The following is a 20847-nucleotide window of genomic DNA, read 5'->3' as shown; positions in this document are numbered from 1 at the left end:
GAAGAGGTGGTGGTGACAGCAGGAGACATGAGAGGGGATGGAGAGGCGGTGGGACCCCGGGCTGACCATCTGGGGACATCCACGCGGAGTCCTCCGATGGGTGGGTGCTCTGGGCAATCTCCCAGCCAACGGGCTAAGATCCCAGGGACTCACGTATGATTAAAAATCTCGTATAATTTTACACAAATGCTCACAGCAGCACTCTTCACAACAGCCACACGGAAACAACCCGCACGTCCCCAAGAGATGAACGACCGACACAATGTGGCCCGCGCAGGTGACGGAATATTATTCAGCCATACAAAGCTACTCAGATGAACCTCAGAACCATCACACTCTGAGAAAGGAGCCAGACACAAAAGGCCACACACTGTAGGGTGCCATTCATTGGAAACGCCCGGAACAGGCCAATCCACAGAGACAGAGAGTGCATTAGTGGCTGCCAGGGGCTGGCAGGGCTGGGGCGGGGCCCTGGGAGGGACTGCTAATGGGTATGGGATTTCCATCTGGGGTGAGAAAAAGTTCCGGAACTAGACAGTGGGGAGGGTTGCACACCAATGCAGATGTACACAATGCCACTGAGATGTTCACTTTCCAGTGGTTAGAATGGTGAGCTGCAGGTTACGTGTATCATATCAAAATTAAATAAAACGCGGGGGGAATCACACAGTCTCAGTAAAGCTTCTTTTGCAGCCTATAATGAAATACACACCAGAAACCACCAAGTGGACATTTAAGACACAGAAACAACCTGGCCTCTCTGGGGGCTGACAGCAGCCCCAGGCCCTACCAGCTGGATGCGTGCCCAGGCCCCCCTGGCATGCCTCTCGCCCACCACACACAGAGCCTGACCTGCTGCAGCGGCAGGCGGGCCCCCCTTCCTGAAAGGTGCAAGGGTGTCTCTGGGTCCAGGCTCACCTCAGCCTGGGGGGTGGAGGGCAGAGGGCCCCTGAAGGAGCTCTGAGGGCGAGGGGCAGGGTCCCGGGGTGAAGGTGGGGGCTATGGGGGTCTTCTCAGGGCTGTGGGGACCCTCAGCACCCCCCAAAACTACAGTGGAGGGCAGGGCCGGGTCCAGAAGCCCCGTGGTCCAGCCTGTTCTCAGATACACCTGCCCTTATGTGCCAGGAGCATTCGCTATAAAGGGCCTTTGTTCCCTCCGTAAGTCATGACCTGGAGCTTTCTGCACAAAGGAACCGCACGTCACAGACAGCCTCGACTCCAGCAGGGCCACGGGACCAAGCACAGGGCGGGGACAGGGAGTAGGGGCCTGGGCCTGCTCCAGGCCCCACACACCAGCTCCGGTACCCGTGGCACTCCTTGGCCTCTGCTTCCTGGCTCCTCGCCCACAAACAGGGACATGGGCGGGGACAGGAACATGCCCCACCTCTTAGATAACCGAGAGCGAGCGCGCCGTGGGAGCCAGGTGCCGCCCCGGCCTCAGCAGTGCTGCCAGTGATGCCCCAGCTCCCACAGCCCCTGCCCCAGGCCAGGTACAGGCGAGGGAGGGAGAGATTGGCTCCCACTCAGCCCACCACTGTGGGCCCTCACACAGGGTTATCTGATTCCTCACAGCCAACCTGGATGCCCCTCCCACTTAACAGACGGGCAAACGGAGGCCCAGAGTCAGGTCACTGTGCTGGGAACAACTTGGCCAGGAGACTGCACAGCTGAGACGGTCTCCGGCTTAGGAGGCACTGGGCCCCAGCCTCCGCCGTGCTGCACATCACAAGGCCACCTGCAAACTGGGAATGGCTTCTGCGGCCAGCACCAATGCCTGCTGGCTCCCTGCCATGTAACCCGCTCCCACGACTGTCCCCAACAGCCTGGGTGTCCCCATCCACTCCAGAACTGGTCATCACCCAGACTGGGGTGCTCAGACTTAAGACAGGTTTCCAAAGCCCCAGCACACTTGAGCCCAGATGGGGCCTTTGGGGCTCTGCCTAAGGGCTGGACAAATGCCCTGCAGGTCTCCCTGACCCCAGGACTCTACCGAAATGGCCGCCGGCAAGCTCTGACTGTCCTGAGGCACCCAGGTGTGTTGCCGCTGCTCTGTCCCCAAGGCCAAGAGGTGCTGGCCACAGAGATCACCCAGAAGCCACTCACTGACTACATGCACAGCACAGGCTCCGTCTCTCTGAGCTGTGCCCTCAAGTCACAAAGACTAGCCTGACAGTGCAGCTGCACAGACCCATTTTCGGGAGGGTAAAACTGAGGCTCTGGGGTGACAAACCTGAGAACAGCCCGGAACCAGAGCCTCACCAGAGGCCTCACCACAGCCCCTGGTTCAAGGCCAAATGTGTCAACACTCTCCCCAGCACGCGAGTTTCAAGCACCCTGGATGCAAACCAACAAGGCTTAAAGCCGCGCACACCCCTCACCTTTCTTGGCTGTTTCCATTTCTTCTTCCGTCCAGCGAGAACTCTCATTCAGCTCCATGGAGGCTGAAAAGAAGACACCAGGTGATTGGCAGGAGCCGGGAAAGGAGGCACTTTGCCTTCCGCCCTTTTCTCTCCTTTGAGCCAGGGAGGGAGTGGACCAGGCCTTGACGGTGTCACCCCATGGCTCTGAATCCCATGGTAAGGCCACATTTCAGACGCCCCTCCCCAGCCAGTACCCATCGTGGCACCTGACTCCTGAGCCTTTATGCTGGGCTGGGGCTGTGCTGGGCAGTCCCACATGCCGTTGGTCGGGGCCAACCTCCACACAAGCCGCCCAGGTCGGGGCACCTGCCATCACCCCATTTTATAGAAGGTGACACTGAAGCAGTCAAGGGCCTTGACCATGACTGCCTCTGCCTGTACTCTGTTGGGAAAGCGGTCACCTGGTGACTTGGTGACAGTGGGACACGAGCTTCAGGTGGGCCAGGACCTCACCTGACCGAGTACCCACTCGGAGCCCAGCTCTTCCATGACTGTGGGGCTGTCCCATCACGGCAGGATGCTTAGCAACCCTGGACTCTGAACGCTGGATGCCAGCGGCCCCGCTCCAACTGTGACAATCAAAACTGTTCACAGACATCGCCAGGCGTCCCCCAGTGGGGGAGTCAAATCGCCCGTGGTGGAGAAGCCCTGCCCCAGAGGGTAATTTTCGTACCCCCCACCCATCCAGCACAAGGAGGGGCCTCTGGTGTCACTGGGAAGGGACACAGCCTGGCCTTGGGGTTGGCTGGAGGTGGCTGTGTCTCTGCTGTGGCACTATTTTTGGGTCTGTCTGCCGAGCTCCCCTGGATGTGAGCCCTGGTCCTTCTTTTCCAGTTGCTTAAGACCTGTGAGTGGGGTGGGTGCGAGGGACGTCAGTTCAGGGACTCAGCGCCTGGAACTGCGCCAGGCGGAGTATGTGTCCAGTAGAGGCTGGCTGAAGAGTGGAGGAAGGTTCCAGCAGAAGAGGGGAGATGGCCCCCACCCCCACGGGCAGCCCCATCATCCCTGACAGGCCAGAACCACCCCAGCCTCCCCTATCTCTGCGGCCACAGCCTGGGCCTCTCTGGGACCTCATCGATGCTCCAGTTCCTCCCCACAGGACTCCCAGAGGAAGCCTACAGAGGCCAGCGGTGCCAGGGATGCCAGGGTGCCTGCTGCCAAAAGAGATGTGGAAGGCCCAGGAGTGTGTTTTCCACCCTGCAGCTGAGCCCCCAGCATCAGCCTTGGGTCCAAGAGCACTATCCCCAGAGATCAGGCAGGAAGAATGTCCTTTCCCTTTCACCCTGGGCCTCCAAGTACACCGCCACCAAAGGGCGGCTGGAAAATACCTACAGGAGCTACACAGGCTCTGTGGCCAATGGGGCTGAGTTCTAATCCCAGCTACACTGAAATTTTTTTTTTTTTTTGAGACAAAGTCTTGCTCTGTCGCCCAGGCTGGAGTGCAGTGGCACGATCTTGGCTCACTGCAAGCTCCACCTCCCGGGTTCACGCCATTCTCCTGCCTCAGCCTCCCGAGTAGCTGGGACTACAGGCACTCACCACCTCACCCGGCTAGTTTTTTATATTTTTAGTAGAGACAGGGTTTCATCGTGTTGGCCAGGATGGTCTCAATCTCCTGACCTCATGATCCACCCGCCTCGGCCTCCCAAAGTGCTGGGATTACAGATGTGAGCCACTGCGCCCGGCCAGCTACACTGAAATCTTTAGAGAGGCAATGTTTCCTCTCTGAGCTTCAAGTGGGCCATTTACGAAATAGGTCCAAACTACATGAGAGACAGGTGTGTGAGCTGGACCCTAGGGGATGGTGGGGGGTCTGTGGGAGATGAAGCAGCATCTCCACCCTGAGGATGAGCCCCGGCAGGTGGGGCTTCAGCCTGAGCACTTGGCCCCTGGGTGGGTTCCCACAGCGGTTGGAGGGCTGGACCCTAACAGCTAAACAAAGTAGAGACAACAGGAGCACACCGCTGCCCCCTGTGGCGAATCTTGGGAACTGCCACTGACATCATCTCTTACTTTTTTCCACTTTTTGGAGGGCAGTGAGGGATGAACACCCTTCTCAACAGAAGGGGAAACCGAGGCCCACGGAAGTGAAAGTACAAACCCAGATGCCTACCAGGGTGGAGGCTGGGTGGGGACAAGTAGAGCCCATGACATTCTAAGAAGGGGTGGCGGTTACTCGGCTCCCAACAACTGCTACCTCGTGGCAACCTGGGCCACGCATGGCCAGATCTTCTGTTTTAAAAACGACAACCAAAAAATCCAGAATTGGTCATTGGGATTTTTATGTGACATCTTCATGCTCTGAAATCACTCTGGTTGAAGCCACTGAGCTCTTCCTACACCCCAGGCACTGTTCTAGGTGCTTCTCACATAGCAAGTGACTACAACTCTCCCTCCATGTTTAGAGGTAACCACCAATTTCTCCCACTGAGAACATGAGGACCTTGAGGCACAGAGAGGTTCAGGAATTCACTCTGGGTCACACAGCACATCCAATAATTAGCGCTGGGATTTGACCCCAACCATGACTTACGCCAGCCCCTTGGCAGTTGCCAATTAACTCAAATTGCACGAAACTTTCATATGAGTGCAACCCGCCATGTCTCCAGCCCCTCCCCCACCTGCATCCTGGCCCCTGGCTCACCTAGCTCGGCACTCTGCTGGGGGGTGATGGCCTCCTCACTGTTGGCCTCATTAGCCATTGAGCGGGTGATGCGGCCTTTGCGTCTCCCCTGGCTGTTGGCAGTTTTGCGGCCTTTGGAGGCCACGGCCTCCTTCTCGTCGTTGTCCTCCCCTGAGGTGTCGTCTGTCTTCTCCCTACGGGCCAGAGAGGGGAGACAGGATGGTTTCACCTGAGCTGGGAAATCAAACGGCCACTGGAGGAGACCGTTTCTTCAGCAGGATTTGCACTGGTTGCCAGCAGTGGTGCTAATTGGATGTTAAGAAAGAGGGGGAGAGGCATGAGGTGAGGGTGCCCGGGGGTGGTCTGCAGGGCCTCCCCATTCACCAGACGTGGGAGTACAGCGGGCAGGACAATGCCAGGCTATTTCAAAAGGGAGTTGCGGCCAGGTGTGCTGGGTCACACCTGTAATCTCAGCACTTTGGGAGACCAAAGTTGGAGGATCGCTTGAGCCCAGGAGTTTAAGACTAGCCTGGGAAACACAGCAAGACCCCATTTCTACAAAAGAAAAATATCAGAAAATTAGCCAGGTGTGGTGGCATATGCTGATGGTCCCAGCTGCTTGGAAGGCTAAGGCAGGGGGATCTCTTGAGCCTGGGAGGTCGAGGCTGCAGTGAGCCATGATTATACCACTGCACTCCAGCCTGGGCAACAGAACAAGATCCTGTCTCCAAAAAAAAACGGATAGGGGGTGTAACCTGGGCTATCAACTACTTAATTCACCAATAAGGCCAATTGGCTGGCTATTTTATTCCCCAAACGGGAGGTACTGGGAACTTTCCTTCTGGGCTGGTGGCTATCTGCAAGACCATTTTATGCACCAAATAGATACTGTCTGCAAGACTATTTGGTGAACTAAATGGGGGTGTGGGCTGGCAGCAATTTACAGGGCCATTTTATTCACCACAGAGGAGCTATTTCCAGAGGGGCTCTATAAGAGGCAATACATTGGCCTTCAGTATTATCAAGGGCCAGGTGTCTTAGGCATTGGCAGGAGGAAACTCTCTTGCCGGTTTTATGCAGGTCTAGCCTGCAGGCCCAGTTGAGGTGTGTGGGGGTGCTCGCAACCTCGATACCCAAGCTGGGGCTCTTGCAGAAGCAACTGGGGAGAGTTTTACTGCGGGAGGCTCAGATTGATCACCTCCACCTTCCCATTCATCTTCCTGAAAGGCCCTTGCTGGAAGTGTCTGGGAGACGAGGTGAGGAAGCCAGATGTTCTCTGAAGCCAAATTCCTGAGCCCATTACAGGTACCTGGCGCTAAGTCGTGCCGCCCCCCTTTCTCCAGCTGGCTGCACTCCGGCAGCCCCTGGCAGGCACAGGAGGCCGTCACGGCCCCCGCGGTGAGGCTGTGCCTTGATCTGCAAGAACTCACACTGCCATCAATGATTCTAAAGGTGACAGCAGCCGCCTGCACACCTAGTCCTTCCAGGAGTGCCTCTGATCCCCCCTTCCCCCCTCCTGGCGCCTCAGGAGGCGAGAGCGGGAGGAGGAGGGGAGGCAGAGAGTTCCAAAGTCATTGCCTGGATTTATTAGCTCAGGAGTGGAGCTCAAATGAGCTATCAGTCTCTAAAGTCTCCAGAGGGTTGGAGAAAGAAAGGGAGAGCGGATGGCGGGGAGCCGGGAAGGAGGAGGAGGGCGATGGGAGGGCTTCTGGAAGGGGGGCTGTCAGGGGCAAACAAGCAGAAAGCCCTCTCCCCTGCTCACAGGCAATTGGTGGACGCCCCACCCATCTCTACAAAGGGCTCCCCAGACCCATGTGCCACCCGGGTTGGGTCAGCGGCCGGGCCCTGCAGGGGACAGCGGGCTGCCTTACTTGAGGAGTTCTTCCTTGTCATTCTCCACCTCCGGCTTCTCCTCCTCCTTCTCCGCCTCCTTTTCCTTCTCCTTCTCATCTTTCTCCTCCTGGCTGCTGCGGGGCATGGGCTGCTGCTGCTGCTGCTGTTGCTGCTGCTGTCAGACCCCGGGGGAGGGCAGAGGGGAGTGGGGAGGGAAGGAAACCATGAACAGGTGAATCTCTGCACCTGGGCTCAGCCTGCGCTGGGGAGGAGCAAGAAAACACGTGGAGTCCACCCAGAAGAGGCCATAAACAACCAGGAAGCCAGGCCCCACTGGCATGAGCTGGCGAGAGGCACCGCCTGGGGTCCTGTCGCCCTAGGGGCCTGGGTAGGCGGAGCTGGGGTGAGGGGCAGGAAGCATTGGTGTCAGAAGTGCTGGCTTCAATTCCTGCCCTTTCCACACAGTGGCTGTGTGCGCTTGGATGAGGGTCTTGACCTCTCTGTGCTGATTCCTTTGCCTTGACAACGTGAGTACTCAGCATGCCTGTGCCTCAGCTGAAGGCTGGGAGGTTGAAATGAGAGAATCCTCGCCATGCTTACATTCGCACCTGGCCCGGATATTTAAGAGAGGCAGAAGTGATCCGGGCCCCAGAGAGGTGCCCTGGTGAGCCCCAGCAGGGGTGCCTGAGCATCTGGGAAGGTGGGGACACACCCCTGACGCCCCAGCCCTGCCCTGCCCCCAACAGAGCTGAGGCCACGTCTCTAAGCCTCTGTCTCTGAGTCTGTAAAATGGGGAGGTGGGGGGATGCCCCTGATTCCCCAGAGCCCAGGAAGGCCCCAGGCCTGCGTGGAGGTGGCCGCCCCTGCTGTCTCCCTCGCATGCCGGCACCCCAGGGGGACAGAACAAGCCGATTTTACAGAGCAGATCAGAGAGGCTGGGAGCCAAGCCAGCCTCCTAACTTGGGCCTCTTCCTGTTGTCTGCCTCCCCAACCTGTCCCAGCCACTCTGGGCCCGCCGCCCCTCCCCTCACCAACATAGAGGAAGGAGTGTGAGCTCCTCCCGGCACCGCCTCCCGATTTCCTTTCATCCCGCCTGATTTCTTTTAAAGCACACACTGATTTTCTTGGATACCCCAAGGTCCTCCCTGCAGGCAGCTGCCAAACCAGACCATCTTTCCATCCCTCTGAGCCAAGCGAAATAAAAATAAACCCCAAAGCCTTTTAATGTGTACCAGGGGCACAGTCACACCAAGGTTTCAAACCAGGGAGCAAGAACTCCAAGCAGATAGAAGAGGAGGGGTTGGGAAGGTGAGAGAGACCCCTTTCTCTTTCCTTTCCTTCCTGCCAGGAACAGGTGCCTGCCCTGCACACAACGCTCTCTCCAGCCTCTTTTCATTTAGGATGGGGCAGAGAAACAGAGCAAGGGTCTGACTGCTGCAGGCAACCGTGGGCTCTCTGAGGCTGCTGCTGGGTCCAGGGCAGAACCTCGGGCCTGCATCTGCCTCTCTTCCCCAGGAATCCCTCGCCACCGTGTTCTGTAAGAGGAGCCAGGAAGGGGCAGAGTGGCCCAACGACTTGGAACAGTCTCCCCGCCCCAGGTTGCTGCTGATTCCCCAACAGGTGCCCGGGGTTCTGGGGCCAGCCTGTTCTCCCTCTCCTGACCTCAAACCCTCAAACGTAACCTTTAAACAGCTGCCAGGTGAAGACTCTTTTGGAGGCAGAAGCTGGGGCAGGAGGTTTTTTAGGCTTGTTCCTACAGTGTCCTTTCTGTCCACATTTGCTCGATGTGGGCAGAGGTGGGGACCTGGGGAGGGAGGAGTGATGTGGCTGGCTGGGGAGGGAGCCCTGCCCCCTGGGCTGCCCGGCCTGGATGCCGTCTCCCTGGGTCAGATGTCCCTGGCAACAGCCCAGGGCTGGAGTCTGGGCAGGGCCGGGGCTTTTGAATCACATGGAGCTCGTTGTCTCCTGAGACCACACTCAGCTATGTCTGTGCCAAGAAGTCCCCACCTGGGCTGCGGCATCCCTCCTGATGGGAGCAGTGGCCACGGAGCCTCCTTCCCGGAGCATCTGCCCATTTGCCCCTGCATCTAGGTTGGTGGGGGCTCCATGACCCCCTGGGGCCTCACCCATGGACCCATAAAGCAGGTTAATGTCTGCCCTGGCATGGCCAGTAAATGCAGCTCCACACCCACCAGGCCGCAGGCAGGGGCCAGTTGGGAGAGGGGTGCACCTGGGCCAGGCCCTGAGCTACGAACCTTCCCCACTGGAGCTCTCCTCCGAGTCATCAGAAAAGCCCCAAGGAGGAAGAGGCTGGTGCAGAGGAGAAAATCCCCACAGATCCCGTAGAGCTGACTATACACCCAGCACTGTGCTGTCCATTTTATATGGGCCGGCTCCTGGCCTCTCTGAAGTCCTGACGGATATGAAAACACCATGAGTAACAGTGACCCAGAGGAATGTCATGACGGGTCACCCACCCCCTGCACCACACCAAGTGCTTTGCAAACACTATTCCAGCCTCAGAAATAGGAAAGCCGTGATCACTGGTCACATTCTGCAGAGGAGGAAACTGAGGCTCAGAGAGGCAAAGCTTCAAGGTCTCAGAGCAAAGAAGGCTGACAGCCCAGAGTGTGGGGGATGTGACCCTGCTGTCTCCAAAGCCCCAGCTGAGAGTCTCAGCCAACCCCCGACCAGGATCTAGGGTTTGTGTTCTGCAGACTCGCCAGCCCGCCCCGTCTGCCTGTCCTACCTGCCCCCGACTCCACACTCTACAAGCCCCACCAGGGCCTGCCCACAACCCCCTCTCTCCTGAATGGTCATCCCCCACGTCTCCGTGTTCGATCGCTCACGGCGCCACATGCCTGGCTCCATCCCAGTGGTCTCCCCTACCCACCCACCCGTGCATCTTACAGAAGAGGAAACTGAGGCACCATGTGCAATCCTGTCACCAAGCCCCGCCTCCTCCTCTTACCTGACATGTTAACAAGCCCCCAGGGCAGGGGTGCCTTCCACCCTCACCCTCTGGTTGGAGTGGATGCAGCAACACCCACTAGCACAAGGTGGCCCCTTCTGGGCCACCCTGCAGCCAAGGCCTAGGGCCCTGTGCACGGGCTCCTCACTTCCTGTGGGCTCAACATCTCCTGTGGGAGAGACATCCCTGCAGCCCACGCTGAGTGAGTCCGGTAGAGGAAGATGAAAAGGAGGAATACCAGAGCAGCCCTGGCCTTAAAACATGCTTTCCAGTGGGACAGACCCCGGGAGCCTTAATGACGAACATCTGCAGGGTCTCGCAGCGGCCACCCGGGAGGCCGAGGGGCTGATTTAGGGCTGCTCATACTCGCTGCTGGGAGATCACACAGGGAGAGGGAGGCCCCAGCTCACAACTCCCCGAGGAGCTGGGGGGACCTGGCAGCCGGCTCAGCCCCCAAAGCCTTCTTTGTTTTAGGGCAGCAAGTGCAGCGGCCAACACTGGCGAGGCTGGGTTGCCGGGTCTTGGGCCTGTCCACAGAGCGGCAGAACTGCACTTGCTGGGCTTCCCAGGCCACTGAGGTCCATGGTTCTCAAGGTCCTATAACACTGACTGCACACTCAGATCTCGTGGGAAGCCCTGAGAAGTCCTGATGCCCAGGCCACACCCCACACCAATGACATCCGAATCTCTGGGCCAAGACCCAGGCATTCGTATGTTAAATTCCAGGTTATCCCGATGGGCAGCCAGATTTGAGAACCAGTGCTTTACCAGGGACTGGCAAACGTTTTCTGTAAGGGCCAGAGGATAAGTATGCGGTCTCTGTCATCTCCCTACTCAACTCTGCCACTGTCTTGTGAAAGCAGCCCTTGTATCAACAAAAGGGCATGGCTGTGTGCCAATAAAACTTTATTTACAAAAGCAGGTGGTGGGCCAGATTTGGCCTGCAGGCTTTCGTTAGAGCACCCTGCTCCAGGCCAGTGCTACCCACACCTGAAGGTGCGCACACATCCCCTGCCAATTCCCACTCAGTGGGTCTGGGGTGGGACCTAGGACTCTGCATTTCTAACCAGCGCCAGGAAAAGCTGCCACAGCTGGCCTCAGACCCCACTGAGGAGCGAGGCCTTCAAGAATCCTTGTCTCACAAGGCACACAAAGGACTCTCTGTGCAGCAGAAAACGCCTGTGGGCACCATTCCCTTGATGTGAGGGGTCTGAAAGAAGGGGAATCAGAAAGAACTCGAAGCCAGCTCCACTATCTCAAAGGATCTCACCCTCATGGTGGAGGGCTACCTCTGCCTTTCAGACGTGCCACTGATCAGGCTGACGGTGGGTTTGTGCCCCGTGTGTGGTCAGAGACATCCCCCCAAACCACAGCACAACTCTGTGGCAAACCCTACTGGATCTATGGTTAGCCAGAGCCACTGGCCCAAAGCCCCAAGGGACACCTGCCCCCAGATCTGGACAATGAACCCGTAACCCTGAGCCTGCCAGACAAGCAGCGCATGACTGGGCCCGTGCAGAAGCCCCAGGCCGCGGGCTATGCAGAAAACGATCTCAATAAAAACAACAAACAAGCTCAGCACATTTGATGAGGCCTTCTCCTAATCGCTTCCTGTTACCTGTTACTTGAATCCTCCCAACAACTGGTATCATCCCAGTTTTATGGATGAGAATGCAGAGACACAGGGAGGTTAAGTAACTCAACCAAGGTCACACAGCATTTCCTAGAAGGTCCTACATCCAGGTGGCCTACCTCCGCCCTGGGTTGGGGGTTCACAGCCTCCCCCCTAAGCCCATTTAAGCCAAATGATGCCATTGCCTGATTCTTTCCCTCCGCCAGCATGCCCTGAACCCCCAAGGAGCACACCAGCCGCTGAAAGATGTGGCCCCCAACTGTATGGAGCTTGCACTTAGGTTGACAGAGACAGGCCAGATGGAGGTGACGGTGATGAGGACACATTCAAAAGGCACATTCATGGTGCAGACGAGGCAGCAAGGTGTGCTGACGTGCAAGGCGAGGGAAGGGGCTTTGGCAGAGCAGGAGGCCTCTGAGGCATGGCGACGGGAAAATGGACTCTGTGCCTACCAAGTGGCACTTTGGGGCATGGCTGGAGGGCCTGGCCAGGGCTAACACCCATGCTCAGAAATACACATGGCATCCTGAGGGCGGCAGGAGCCCCTCGGGACCTTTCTCGAAAGATGCAGGGGGGGCGGGGAGTCACATGACCCGCCCCATGTTAAAAGGTGATCCAACAGCAGGTCGCCGGAAGGAAGATGGTGGACTCCGGGAATGAGAGGAGAGAGTCCAGTGAGAAGGTGCTGTGACCATCCAGGTAGGGGCTGAGAGATCTAATTCTCAGATGCTAAGTCCTTACAAATGTGTCAGGAGAGCTTTCCAATACCCAGCAGCACCGTCTGTGGCTCAATCTCATGCACTCATTCAACAAACACTTCACTGAGTATCTACCACGTGCCAGGTGCCCCTGAGGGGGCGTCCTCATGACACCTTCCACCTCCTGGAAGTGTAGGGACAGGGATCCCAGGAGCCTGGGGCTGGTGTGGAGAGTGGGGTCAGGGGTCAGAGCCGAGGCAGAACAGAGTTCCCTGTTGCTGGCAGCTTTTCCCTAACACCTGCTCTCTGCCCCTCGGATTCAGTCTCCTGTCCTTGCTGGGGAAAATGCAGTCGGGGGAGGCCGTCTCAGTGCGTAAGGGTTGTCTTTTTATAAGATATACCAAGGTGTGCTGCAGCCAGCGGCTACCAGCTCATGGCCGTTATTAAAAAAGGAAACACATAACCTTAGAATTGAAGGAATTACGGCCTGGCAAGGTGACTCACACTTGTAATCTCAGTGCTTTGGGAGGGCCAGGCAGGAGGATCGTCTGAGGCGGGAGTTCAGACCAGCCTGGGCAACATAGTGAGACCCCGTCGCTACAAATTAGCTGGTGGTGCTAATTTTAATTAGGTGGTGCATCCCTGTAATTCCAGCTACTCAGGAGGCTAAGGTGGGAGGAAACCTTGAGCCTGGGAGGTCAAGGCTGCAGTGAGCTTCAACTGCACCTCTGCACTCTAACCTGGGTGACAGAGCAAGACTCCATCTCTAAAAAAATAATAAACTTAAAAAAAAAAAAAGAAAACAAAGGTTACAAGTGCTCCAAGGGCATCGCTTCCTGATCATCTGGCTACATGGAGCCACAAAGTCATCTGTGCTGTGGAGGCGATTTCCGCCAACCACACGCACAGGGCAAGGACAGGATAAGAGAGCTTGGTGCTAGGGGCATCTTTCCCCAGTTCCAAGTCAGTGGCAGCACGTTTTCGCGTGGCGCTGGGCACGGTGGGAGGATTTATTTACACCATGGCAACCGGCACGTGCTACAAACTCAGCTTCCCCCTACGGAAAGCTGGTTGTTAAACATTTACCAGCACTCCACGGCAGAAAGATGCGTGTCGACAGAACGTGAGCAACATTTAACATGCGCATGGAAGGCTGTTTCGCCTGTACAGATGTGTGCTGTGCCAGCCGAGGCTCTGTTGTAAATCCTAATTCAGATCCCGTCCTGCAGCTCGGCATCAGATTCACAGCCCCTGCTCCTGCTCTGAGGCCGGGATTCCTGGCCCCTGCCCACTTCCCTCAGGGCAGCTCTCCCTGTGCCCACCACCTGCCTCCTGGAAGTTGGCCTGCATGTTCCTGCTTCAGGGCCTTTGCATGTGCTGTGCCCATGGCCTGGGGTGCTCCCCCACTTCTGCCTGGCCAGTCCCTTCTTATTACTCAGGTCTGAGCCCAAGGGACACCTCCTCAGAGAAGCCTTGGGCCAGCTCCCTAGAAGCTGCCCTCCTGCCCAGCAGTGGCCTCCTGACCCTGGCTTACATGTTTGCCCTTTAACCCTCTCTCAAACTGCCACGCTGATGGACCTGTGCATGGTTCAAATCCCCCATGGGTGTGGGCTCCAGGGACCCTGTTTGCCCTTTTTTTTGGAGGCAGGGTCTTGCTCTGTTGCCCAGGCTGAAGGGCACGGTGGCATGAGCACGGCTCACTGCAGCCTGCACCTTCTGGGCTCAAGCAGTCCTTCCACCTCAGCCTCCCAAGAAGCTGGGACCACAGGAGCATGCCATCTCACCCGGCTAATTTTTAAATTTTTTTGTAGAGATGGGGTCTCACTATGTTGCCCAGGCTGGTCTTGAACTCCTGGGCTCAAGTGATCCACCTACCTCAGCCTCCCAAAGTGCTGGGACTACAGACATGAGCCACCGCACCTGGTTGACCTTGTTTGTCTTGTCCACCAGGGAATCACCTAGAATGACGTCCCTGCAGAACAGACTCAAACACCGCCCATCCCCCAGGGACAACCTGCCAGCTGTGAGCCTGCCAGGGCCCCTCCCTCAGCGCCTCCAGCTGCCACAGACACCAAGGCTGGTGTTCTGGGAACTACTTCCTGACTCCAGCAGCCCAGCTTGAGATGCACCCCCCGCCCCCTCGATCCTGACCAATCTGCTGCCTGGGGAGCGCTCACATTTTCCACCTCCTTCTGCCTCTCTGATGCGGTCGCCCCTACACTGCATTCTGGCCGATGCAAAGGCCATGTTTGTCTCTTCCTCAACCTGCAGCCTGATCTGCTCCATGCCTGGGTTCCGGCCCACCCACCAGCTGCCTTTCCTGGGAGCAACACCCCTGACTGCAGGACTCAGGGAGCCCCCAACTGTCTCCCCACCTAGCACAAAGCTGGGCAGGAAACCAGAGACATCTGCTCACTTCAACCCTAAATCTGCACCCAATCCTGCCCAGCCCAGCTGGCCCTGAGTGGAGAGGACGCGGCCACCTCCTCCAGCAGGCCTGGGAAAGTCGGCACCACCAGAAGGTTGTGGGCCCATCCTGGCCCAGCCCCAGGCAGGCAGCAGGTTTGAAACAAGATACAAGCCCTCAGTCTGGGAGCTGAAACACAGCCTGGGGCGATCTGGCCCGCCCTGCCACCGGTCCCCACCATCAAGTGACTTCAGCACCTAGGGGAGGCGGCTGGCCCTGAACACCAGCACCCACCGCACAGCGGCTGCCCCTCCCCGGGGACCAAGCCTGGCTGCTCCTGCCCTGGAACAGCCTTTCCGGTCATACTGTTCCCCGTGCAAGCTGTCTGAGTGCCACAGCAAGAAGAACAAGGTCACCAGTCCCTCTGCAAAGAGCTGGGAGAGGAGGGACGGAGGAGGCAGAGGAGAGGGGGCCGAGAGAGGGGGCCGTAGTGGGAGGGAGGAGAGAAAAAGGGAGAGAGGTGGGGGAGGAGCAGAGACCTGGAGGAGGAAGGTTGAGGGGAGAGACCCAGGGACAGGGTGAGGAGGGGAGGGGGCAGGGGAGGAGGAAGAGAAGAGATGGGGGGAGAGAGAGAGCGGGGGGGGGATAGAGGGAGCTAGAGACAGAGTTAAAAGACTTAGATGGGGAAAAGAGAGAGAAGGGAAAGCACACACAGAGAAACAGACAAGATGTGGACAGAGAGATAAAGAGACAGAGAAAGGGGAAGGAAGACACGGCAAGAGAAACAGACATAGCCACCCATGCGCGCACGCGCGCACGCGCACACACACACACACACACAGAGAGAGAAATAGAAACCTAGAAAAATGCAGGAGGCTCAGAGCTGGGGGCTTGGGCAGGGCAGACACAGAGGGACAGAGACGGGGAGCGGTGGAGAGTGGGCGCAGGCAGGACAGCAGCAGTCCGGGGCAGGGCCTCGGCCTCCCTGGGCTTCCTCCTTGGACCCAGGCCGGATGAGTGGAGCCCAGGACGGGCTGTTCCCATCTCAGTGTTCCATCTCTGCAGAAAGAGAGGCCCCCCTTGCTCACATGAACCCCCATTGCTGCGGGAAGGCCATGTTGGCTACCAGGGGCTGGGCCCTGCCACCTGGCCTAGCCAGCCTCACATCCTCACTCCCCCATAGTCTATAGTCAGGCCCCAGCATTCCTGGGCTCTGGTTTTGCAATTCACTAGGATAACGCGGCCCTTCCATCGGTGAATCATGAACTATAAACCACTGTGCCAGCGCTTGAGCTGCTCCTCCCCCCCCGCTGCCCCACAATCGTGATTCACCTCAGGGTGGTGGCGATGGGGCTCGGAGCCCAGGAGAGGATGCTCGGGCCTCAACCCAGCCTCCAGGCTCAAAAGCCAATCTCAGGGGCCAGGTTCTGGGAGGTGGGGGCTCGGCCCTCCCTTGCCAAAGCTCAGGAGTGTGGAGTCTCATGGGGGTGGGTGTGGAGCAGCTAGCACTCCAAAAGCCTACGCCTGGGCCTGCATCCCCCTGTGTCAGAATACAGAGAAGCTTCCAGAAAGAGGATGGCAACCTCCATTAAACAAGAAGGCAATCCCAGTACTCCAAACAGTCATGCACATCCCTCACCTCCAGCCGGCCACAAGGCTGAGCACCAGTGCCGTGGATGCCAAGGTGGGCCAGAGTGAAGGCGGCCGCATGCAGCGTAGGTCTGAGTCCAGAGACATCCCATGGCCAGCACTTTCAATCAAGGACTTTTATATTCCACTTTATAACCATCCAAGTTTCAGAAACGCAGCCATCGAAATTAGGGCACATGGTGTGGGGGTGACAGGGCAGAGAAGGGCCAGCACAGGTCCAGGCCTGGTCCAAGCGCTTCAGACAGGGCAGGTGTCCTTGGGATGACACGGTGGCACTGGCGTCTTGCTGCCAGGCTGTGGTTAAGCATTCAGGTGGCCACAGCATCCATAAAGCATGGCTTTGCAAACATGCAGATGCACAGGCTGCCTCCTCAGCTGGACTGGCCAGACATCCCTTCTGGAAGGGGCTGGCTGCCCTCGGCTGTCAGGCCCGCTGACAGTAACTCAGCTCAGAGCTGCCTCATCCAAGTTGGGCCCTGGCCAGGGAGGCCGCTGCCCATCCCAAACACCTGGGAAGGACCGTTCCAGCTCGAGTGTACCCCCATGGGTGGTCTGGGTTGTCGGGAAGCCCACCTCAGGCTTGACGACCCCTTCAGCCACCCTGCTCCCTGCTCAGGGGCTGACCCCCAGCACCGAGGTTCTCAGCAGGGTCCTAGACCAGTGCCTGGGAGCTCCTTGGAAATGCAGTCTTGGGTCTCAGCCCTATTGTGGGGTGAGGGGTGCAGCCCAGCGACTGGCTTTCCCCAGCCCTTCCAGTGATTCCAACATGCACTCACATCTGAGAACTCAGACTGGGACATGTCCCCTCACAAGGCAGACCTTGGCCTCAGTTGGGGGGACTCCAGGAGGGCACAGCCCCAGGATGCTGGCTACAGCCATCCCAGTGTGGTCAGTGGTGTCTGAGGGAGTCGGAAGCCTCACCGCTGGGGAAAGTGCACGGCCCAGTGTCCCTGGAGTCACTTCTCACCCCAGCCCACAGGCTTGCCCTCCCTCGGGATCCCACCACAGCCTCCACTTCAATCCCCCCTTGACAAATGGTGAAAGGAGGGGCACCCATGTCCTTGGTCCTGAGCCATGCAGCCCCCAACTTGGGAAATCCACAGGTAGCACGTGGGCGCTGTGGAGCCTGGGAGGGGCAGTCATGTCCACTCCCCGACACCTCGGAAGTCCCACCCTGTGTCCACCTCTGCAGTGTGGAATCGGGGAAGTCTGGGGTGTTGAGACGGGCGGGGCACGGCTGATCCCTTTACCCTATTTTCTGAAGGATTAAGGTTGGATTCCCATCTGAAGGTAGAGTCTGACAACCCTGGCATACAGTAGGCACTGAATAAATGCCCCCGGATGAACATGCATATACTGTGCACCCGATGGATACCTCTTGGGGGGTCTGTGGGGCGAGCAAGCTTGGGGACATGAAGCGGGAAGACCCCTGCAAGCGGCATCTGTCCTGATGACATGAGAGCGGCCACTCGTCGCTGTCTTCAGCAGAGATGTGGCCTGGAGCCACGGGAACCACGCCAGGACCACAAGCACCACAGCCTCTCTGCGGCCACCCACAGCAGCCTCCACAGCCACCCAGGAGAGACAGGGGCTGCGCACCGGGAGTGGGGGTGCTGAGAGAGCGCAAGAGACACGGAGTGGGAGACAGAGATGGAGAGGAGAGGCAAGGAGGGAGAGACGGAGATGAGGAAGAGCCCTCAGCAACTCCCCAAAGACATATATGGTAACGGCGGAGGTGCTGAAAGAGAAAGAGACAGTGACCAGCTGCTGTCCCCAGGAGCTGAGGGACACATGGCAGGGCAAGAGACGCAGGTGGTGGCGGGAGGTACTGAGCCCCGTCTCACCCCAGGACTCCCACCCACCCCATATCAGAGGGTGTCTCCACAGCACAGATCAAGCCTGGCTCACCTGGGGTCCCCACATCCAGCATCTGACTCCCCACTGACATGGAGCCTCATCGTGAGCCCCTCTGCCACGCTGCCCTCACAGGGGCCCTGCACAGACCATAGGAGAGCCCTGTCCTACCTGGCGGATCAGGGCTGGCTTCCAGAAGGCTGGCTTTATGGCCAGTGTGCTGCCAAGGGGACACCTGGGCCTCCCTCCAGCTCCCTGGGCCGCATGTGACAGACTAGAACCCTCAGTCTGCCACTCAGCAGGCGACTCGGAAGCTTCCTCACCCCCCTGTGCCTCTGTCTCCTCATCTGGCCAGTGGGGATAATTACACACCTCTCCTCAACACTGGTGAGGTTGAAATCATCACAGTGTGTGGTGATAGCACTGCGTGACTGTCAGCCGGCACCATCACTGTTGCCATCGCCATCACCATCATCGCCATCGCCACCACGGCGGCCAACAGCACCCGTCCCCATCACACGGCAGGGCAGGGTGCCCTTGGAATTTTGACAGGGCTCCCATGTCTCACTGGACTCCCAGGTCCCACCCCCTACTCCGCCACCAAGGGGTCCAATGCATATTGGCTGAGATAAACTAAGTCTTCTTCTAAAACTGGAGGGCCCAGGAAGGCAGGGAGAACCCGACCTGCTGCCCTCCAGAGAAACACCACAGAGAAGGGAGCTCAAGCTTCCCCCGACAGAAGACGTCGGGGAAGAGGCAGGCAGCATCCCCTGGCAGCGGGCACCCTACCCTTGAGGGTGCGTGGGCTCACTGGCTGGGAAGACCTAGGTTCTCCATCTTCCCGTGGTGCCTGGGGAGGGAGCCTGTGTCACAGTAGGGGGAAGGGGCTGTGTCTGCTCACCCAGAAACCTATGAGCGAGAGAGAAGCATGGACCAGTATCCTAGGGCACTTGTGAGGGGAGTGGGGCTGGGCAGGGGCTCGTGCGCTCCATGGCCTGGGATTCCCATCTGATCACAAGGCCTGAGCTGCCAGGGTATGTCAGAAAGAAGGACCGGCCCACAGAGCTGTCCTGGGTGCCAGTGGTGTCTGAAGCACAGGACAGTGGCTCCCCAGCCCACAGTCAGCCACTGAGAGTCCCGGACACCTGTCCCAGCCTGCAGGTGCCAGCCACGCGGAGGCAGTGGGGTAGTGGGTGGGGAGTGGTCTCGGCTCCCCTCCCCGCCCTCCTTAAGGAGCTGCAGGTTCTGTGTGATCACAGCTTTGGTGCACTCAGAGCCCACCACCACCTGCCCCTTCCCCACCCTGCCGCGCCCTCATCTGGAGCAGACTGATCAGCAGTGTCAGTGGCTCCACAGACCCAACCACACACAGAGACGCTCAGCTGGCGGCAGCCACTGCATCTCCACTTAACAGGGCAGGCTGAGCCTGAGGCTGCCGTTGATTCTGCTTGCTGCCATGGGGTAGAGAGGACTCTCAGCCCCAGAGTTAGCACTTGGGAACCCCTGTTTATCCCGTGGTAGTGGACGGGGCCTATTGGGGGTGGCAGGGCAGTGGATCTACCTGGCACAGAAGCTGTTCCAGGATATGAGTGTAACTCTCCCTCCCTGGCAGGGCCCAGGCCATGCCACCACCTCCTTAGCAAACGCAGCTGATCCGAGGAAGGGGCGAGTCCTGGAGACAGAAAGGAACCTCCTGCCTGGCTTGCTTTCTGCCAACCTTCTGAGAGAGGCAGAGCAGACAAGCAACATTTTCCCATCCTGGGAGCCCCTGCCTGGAACAGCACCTTCAGCAGGGGGTAAAAACTCACCAGCAAAGCCCCACCAACTCCCAGGCACCGCAGATACCACGGCTAAGCCAGGATATCTCTGGTGTAAAGAGGGGCATGTTTCCTCCCTGCTACGGAACATTCTAGGGCTTCCCCGGTGCCAGCCTGGCCCAAGGCATAAAATGCCCTCCTTCCCCGGTCTCACTGTAGTCTAACCCAGAGGTCTTCTACTAGGGGCTGGAGGTGATTTCAATAGCAAGTAAGAGTTGCGTGGCATATCCAGTGTTGAGTTGTTTTTTTCCTTTTTTAAAAATGTGACCTAAGATTTAAAATCAGGCGGTTTCACATAAAACTAGATTTCCAGCTCATCATCAAAGATCAGAACACCTGGCAATTCAGGGCCACTGGCCAAGCGTCAGCTGGAGCTGAGACGGGGCCCAAGCTCTGTAGTGAGCCTCAGGCCTCACCACTCCCTACTCCCTCCCCAGACACTGAAGTCAAGTGTGAGCTATTTATTGAGTTTGCACTTCTATTTTTCACAGGGTAAAAAAAATCTCTATTTACCCATCAAAAGTGAGCAAAAGAAAGAGGGTCACATAATTTTCTCCATTTCTTTGTTCGTTTAAGGCTCTGGGAGGTACCGGGACCCCCTTGAATCCAAAGACTCAGGCTCCCGGCTGTTCCTGAAGACACGCACTGTCTCTCATGCTCCCTGCCTTTGCACTTGAGGGCCCATCCCTGTCCGCCTGTGGGGCTGCTCCGCAACCTCATCTTTGGGGCCCTTTATTCTTCGGAGTCTTCAAGGATGTGCCCCCAATGCCGCCTCCCAGGGAGACCCGTGGCACAGGGAGACCCCGCGGCACAGGGAGACCGCGGCACAGGGAGACCGTGGCACAGGGAGACCCACGGTACAGGGAGACCGTGGCACAGGGAGACCCCGCGGCACAGGGAGACCGCGGCACAGGGAGACCGTGGCACAGGGAGACCCATGG

The 20847-nt window shown here is 58.1% G+C and overlaps 1 protein-coding gene across 1 annotated transcript in view; it reads right to left on the bottom strand.

The window, feature by feature from the left end:
* NCOR2 (nuclear receptor corepressor 2) overlaps positions 1 to 20847 on the bottom strand; it is a 193981-nt gene that overhangs the window by 68967 nt on the left and 104167 nt on the right. The window contains exons 15-18 of the mRNA XM_011948414.1: positions 19516 to 19536; positions 6915 to 7051; positions 5065 to 5237; positions 2379 to 2441 (exon numbers count right to left, since the gene is read on the bottom strand). Coding sequence (XP_011803804.1) covers positions 2379 to 2441; positions 5065 to 5237; positions 6915 to 7051; positions 19516 to 19536 — 394 coding nt within the window. The remainder of the gene's footprint in view (positions 1 to 2378; positions 2442 to 5064; positions 5238 to 6914; positions 7052 to 19515; positions 19537 to 20847) is intronic.

This window comes from Colobus angolensis, unplaced genomic scaffold, assembly GCF_000951035.1.
Source record: "Colobus angolensis palliatus isolate OR3802 unplaced genomic scaffold, Cang.pa_1.0 Scaffold28, whole genome shotgun sequence".
NCBI lineage: Eukaryota > Metazoa > Chordata > Mammalia > Primates > Cercopithecidae > Colobus > Colobus angolensis.
This window is presented reverse-complemented; position numbering and strand designations above follow the sequence as displayed.